This window comes from Musa acuminata, chromosome BXJ1-1, assembly GCF_036884655.1.
Source record: "Musa acuminata AAA Group cultivar baxijiao chromosome BXJ1-1, Cavendish_Baxijiao_AAA, whole genome shotgun sequence".
In the NCBI taxonomy this organism is placed as follows: domain Eukaryota; kingdom Viridiplantae; phylum Streptophyta; class Magnoliopsida; order Zingiberales; family Musaceae; genus Musa; species Musa acuminata.
Genome location: NC_088327.1, coordinates 40,273,597 through 40,278,951, shown reverse-complemented (window position 1 = coordinate 40,278,951; position 5,355 = coordinate 40,273,597). Strand labels below are relative to the sequence as shown.

Below are 5,355 nucleotides of genomic sequence, written 5' to 3'. Positions count from 1 at the left end.
TTAATAATAATATATTTATTAGATCCTTATAAGTCAATCTTAATATTATCCACGTGGGATTAATGGAAGGTGTTAGAGGTGAAATTTTAAGGTTTTACTATTTCTAGTTTTTCTAACAATAAACATTCACATTTGATGTTCCTTTGGCTACTAGGCAGAGTTCATGCTGATCCTTTACATGAGATTTGTGGCAGAAGCCCAGCTTTGGAATGCAGCATGTAAAGTATTCATTTCCACAACAGCATGTAACATGTGGAAACTGTTCCTGTCAGATGAGTCCCATAAATAAATACAATCAATAGATCATATGGAATGCAGATTAGATTAGAAGCGTCGATCACCAGAAACTGTGAGATGATATAAGTGTGTCAATCGATAGATCAACTTGCTCATCTTTAGCTTTGCATAGGACAAAACACTTTACGGTGTCCAACTCAAAGAATAAATAATACAATAACAACAAGAAGAAAGACATCAAACAGTAAAATTGATGTGCCAAAACAAAAGGCGAGCCAGAAACCACTGGGCATTAAGATTCCATGTCACGGTCATTAACATTATTGATGATTGATAGAGCACGGCAGCATCCAACTCTATCTTGTTTATTTTCTTTCATGCCTTGTACGACACCTCTCTGACACTGAGGACTCTACTTAAGAAGTAGATCATGTCTTCGGCTTGCTATGATGATTGATAGAGCACCAGCAGTGATAACAGGATTAATGAAAGCATCCATATGGTTTGAGGAGTGATTAGATTAATAGGAAAGAGGAGTGATGTCAATCCAAAGAGACATAATAGGCCACATGTTTTAGTAAGCTGTCATAAGTGAAATGTACAGCACTCAAATTTTTTGAACATGAATAAATTAATAATTGCAAACCATGTGAGGAAATATTAGAAAAAAAGATTTTTTATTTTTATTTTTTGGTAAATAAAAACATGATTAAAAACTAATTTGATCACAATTTTTCACAACGACAATCAAATTCTTTCCCGATTAAATTTTCTAACACCTTTCAAAAATTGTTAGGGTGAAAATTCAAATCTTTAATATTATGTAAGCGAGTCCGATGCACTATTTATTTTATATTTAAAATAATAAAATTTATGATAAAATAATAACATAGATAAAAAATTAAAATTATGAATTCTAGAAAAAAAAAAACTTAGGTTTCTTTTTGTAGAGCATCCTGACCGTATAAAAAGATTATTTTACCCCATAATTTTTTTTAAAAATTATTGTTGTCTTAGCCTTAAACGTGTCTCCACTCGCACTTGGCTCCTCGGCTCGTTGGCCTTCGTTATGGTTGGCCACGACCCTCGTACAGAGGCACAGACAACTAGGGGAGGCGAGAGGGTGATCAACATTGCCATCCTACGTGCGGACGTGTAGGCGCCTAAAGGAGGGGTCGGTCGGCATTGCTTGCTAGTGAGGCTAGCCCATGCAAGGAGGTGCAACTAATGAGGGGAGGGGAGGTGGGCGATCGATATTGCTAGCTTGCACATAGAGGAGTAGGTGGTTAGGGGGGCAATTGACGTTGCTTACTAGCTCGTGCGTAGAACGACAAACAATTAGGGGAAAGGAGACGCGATTAATGTTGTCTGCCAGCCTACGTGCGAAGGCGCAAGAGGCTAAGGGAGGGAAGGGGAGCGATGGGTGAGAGTTACGATCGACCACGACGGGTGAGCGATGGGTGATGGGGTAGAGGCAGACGAAGGGTAGTGATCGATATGGGCAAAATGATCATTTCTGAAAAAAAAAATTCTACAAATTTTTTTTTAGAATTTTTGTGGTCTCTGCAAAAACCCTAAACTTACATAAATTTGTTTTAGAATTTTCCCAAAATAAAATCATTAATTCGTATTTCAGTCATTTTAGTCTTCACTTATGACAAAAAAAAAAAAAAGAAAAAAAGAAAAAAAAAAGACACGAGCTGACAAGTGAAAGGAAGTCTTTTGGCTTCTTTCCCTCGCGCGTCCTTTTTAGGCATCAGCCCACCGACCCTCCTCCACAAGTCCCTCCTCTCTCTCTCTCTCTCTCTCTCTCTCTCTCATCAGACCAGAGCGCCATGGCCAAGGCGAAGGAGCCGGAGTCAGAAGAAGAACCAGGCGTTCCCACCAATAAGAGGCTTTACAACTTCCTCCTCGTTCTCTTGGGGTCGTCCCTCCTCTTCGCTTTCTGCTATGAGCTCCTCTTCCCCTATGGCTCCTCTGACAGCTCCCCTTCTAAGAAAGGTGTGAGTTCGAAATGAAATTTTGGGAACTCGAAGAAAGATATGGTGGTTTCTTAGCCATTCCTTTACTTCTCACCGATGCGTTATGTTCAATTGCAAAGAAAGTTATTTGAAGTGATTAGATTGTGGTTAGGCGTTCTACTCCTGCCAAGCAATTGATGAAAGCAATAGGAACCTAATTGTGCAACTCTTGTGCCCTGATTATTTCCGATTGTTCATTTCTTGCTACGTAATTGCTTATTTCCTATGTCTTTATTTCTGGTTATGCTTTTTGCAAACTTTGTAATTCCCAGAATACATATTTATTTCTGTATTTCTGATTGTACTCCAAGATTTTGGTATACTGTTTGCTTGCTACCCTTTTCACATCTTGGGTTTCTTAATATGGTTGTAGACTCTCAATGATTAAGTAAATTGTTGCCCTTTTTAGTATTTAATGCAGCACTTCTTTGTGTCTTGAATTCATAAACTTAAGCATATCCTTTTTTTTTAGGAAAACTTAGTATCTTCTTGAGCATCTTGCTTGGTTGCAAACGAAAGTGATAAATTTAAATTTAACTATGTTCTCTGATAAAAGGAAATATTGCTTCCTTATCCAAAGGTTTGAATTCAATTAGTTTCAGTCACTTAGAGAAAGTACATCAATTTTCTAACTAGTTTCAGTCACTCAGCCGCTAATAACTTTATCCACTATTTGAACTTGATTGTTCTGTTCCCTTCTTTTGTCCCTTTCCATAGTTTTGTGTTTTGGTAGCTCTTCTGAACTAATTTTATATTAAATGAATGGTGATGGTGATGCAGAAGCACGTGATCTTTTTTCTGGGAATTGGATCCCCCCTTATTTTATCTCTTTCCATAGTTTTGTATTTTGATAGCACACATGAACTAATCTTATATTAAATGAATGGTGATGCAGAAGCATGTGATCTTTTTTCTGGGAAATGGATCCAGGATAGTTCTGATACACCATACACTAATTCAAGCTGCAGTTTCATATCTAATCCTCAAAATTGCTTAACGAATGGTCGGCCTGATACTGGCTACCTTCATTGGAGATGGAAACCATATGATTGTGAATTACCTCCGATGGATACAAACAAGTTCTTGAATAAAATGAGAAGCAAATCTTTAGCATTTATCGGTGACTCGATCTTCCGCAACCAGATGGAGTCATTGCTTTGTCTTCTCTCAAAGGTGCTTTTCTTGCTTAGTGCCAAACATTACTGTTTTCAACATTTGTGTCTAACAATCTTATCATAAAATAGCATAGTGGCTAAATTTTTTTGAGGCCTTTCATGGTAATACTTAGTTTATAACAAGTAATGCCAAATATCACTGCTTTCAATTTCTAATGAAAGAAAAGGCATAAACATCATTCAATATGCTTCTTTATGCATGTACTTTAAACAAGCCTCCATCTCATAAAGCAATAAATGCCGATTTTACTGAAATATGAAAACTTAATTATTTGTATGTAAAATGATGTCTTAGTCCTGTGAACCTAATATCAAAATTTCACTTTGGATCTTTTTTTCTTCATAATAATGCCTTTTGTGCATAATCTTGTTCAACTTCATGGAATCTATCTCTTATGAATCTGATTTCTGATCATCAGGTCGAAGAAGCTATTTTGGTCTATCATGACGAAAAATTTCAATCCAAAACATGGTACCTTCCTTCGCACAACATCACACTCGGACTAATTTGGGCTCCTTTCCTAATCAAATCTACTGAAGCAAGGTCCAAGAACAATATTCAGCTTTATCTTGATGTGCTCGATTATGCTTGGACAAGCCAATATCACAAATACGACTATGTAATGTTGTCTGGTGGGCAATGGTTCCTCAAAGAAACCATATTTTGGGAGAACAACACAATCATTGGCTGCCACGACTGCATGGGGAAGAAGCTAAGGGAACTCGGAATGGACTACTCTTACCAAAAAGCACTTCGATTAGTCTTCCAATTCATGAGCACCTCAGAACACAAGCCACTTGTGGTTTTGAAAACCTGGACTCCGAGCCACTTTGAGCATGGGAAGTGGAACACCGGGGGGATTTGCAACAGAACAGAACCTTTCAAAGAAGGGGAATATACTGCTGATCCAGTGGATGCGACAATGAGAAATGTGGAGCTAGAGACTTTCCAGGAAGGATCGAACAATGGGTTGCGTGTGAAACTCCTCGATACGTATCATCTTTCACTGCTGAGACCTGATGGTCATCCAGGACCCTACAGAAGATTCCACCCCGATATCAGTAAGAAACTACAGAATGACTGTCTTCATTGGTGCTTGCCTGGGCCAATCGATACCTGGAATGAGATGCTCATGGAGATTCTGATGAATGAGGCGGAACTGAGATCTGCTTTCTAAAAATGAACTAATGTGCCTCTTCCAAGAGCCCAAGGCATCCATGAACTAGTTTGCTGGATCAGGGGAGAGCTCATGATCCCATGTGTTGTGGTTTATTGGTGGATTACAATGATGCCAATAGAAAAGCTTCTGTACTCATGCTTTTAAGATTAATTCTTTTTTGGATTTTGGACAAAGTCATTGTGTTGAATTGCCTAGTGTCATCTAATTAATGGAATAAAATAGATCAATGTCCTGCGTTGTCATTATTGGCTTCAAACAAATAAAGGTCTTCATCACCTTATCTTTCTCATGCTCCACTTGGTGTCTGTCTGAAAATTAGCAATCTGAGCCCTCATCAAGAAAGTTGCATGTGAATTTGGATGTTGTTGTTTAAGCTACCTCAGGTTAATCTCCTTTTATGTATCAGAATGTTTTAGGGAATTAAATCTTTCCCGAGCCATCCCTCATCTAAATATTTGAAATAGCTTCCACAGATATTATTTTCATGCCCCCTCATCTAAGGATCAATGTTGAAGATATCAACATTTTCATGCCCCCTCATGCTCTATGTGATGCTTTCTTTGTGTTAGGTCTTATTAATGCTGTAGTGGTAACAGGATCAACCAACTAATGGTCTTTGCCAAAGCAATCATGCAACATATAAGAAATGTGATCATGTAAATAATTACTTTGATAATCATGCAAGCAATCCATTTTATGATGAATCAAAATAAGAAAGGCAATCATTCAAATATAAGTGAA

The 5,355-nt window shown here is 37.7% G+C and overlaps 1 protein-coding gene across 1 annotated transcript; it reads left to right on the top strand.

The window, feature by feature from the left end:
• The first annotated feature begins 2,015 nt into the window (after nt 1-2,015).
• Nucleotides 2,016-4,856, top strand: LOC104000697 (protein trichome birefringence-like 26). Its single transcript, XM_009422809.3, has 3 exons — nt 2,016-2,238; nt 3,154-3,431; nt 3,853-4,856. The coding sequence occupies exons 1-3, from the start codon at nt 2,073-2,075 to the stop codon at nt 4,609-4,611; spliced, it is 1,203 nt and encodes a 400-aa protein (XP_009421084.2). The 5' UTR covers nt 2,016-2,072; the 3' UTR covers nt 4,612-4,856.
• Nucleotides 4,857-5,355: the final 499 nt, after the last annotated feature.

What these genes read in the sequence shown, in the direction of transcription:
- LOC104000697 (XM_009422809.3), top strand. Translation starts at nt 2,073, where the DNA reads ATGGCCAAGGCGAAGGAGCCGGAGTCAGAAGAAGAACCAGGCGTTCCC. An exon ending in CAGCTCCCCTTCTAAGAAAG is followed by an intron (nt 2,239 to 3,153) that starts GTGTGAGTTCGA and finishes ATGGTGATGCAG; the next exon opens with AAGCATGTGATCTTTTTTCT. An exon ending in TGCTTTGTCTTCTCTCAAAG is followed by an intron (nt 3,432 to 3,852) that starts GTGCTTTTCTTG and finishes TCTGATCATCAG; the next exon opens with GTCGAAGAAGCTATTTTGGT.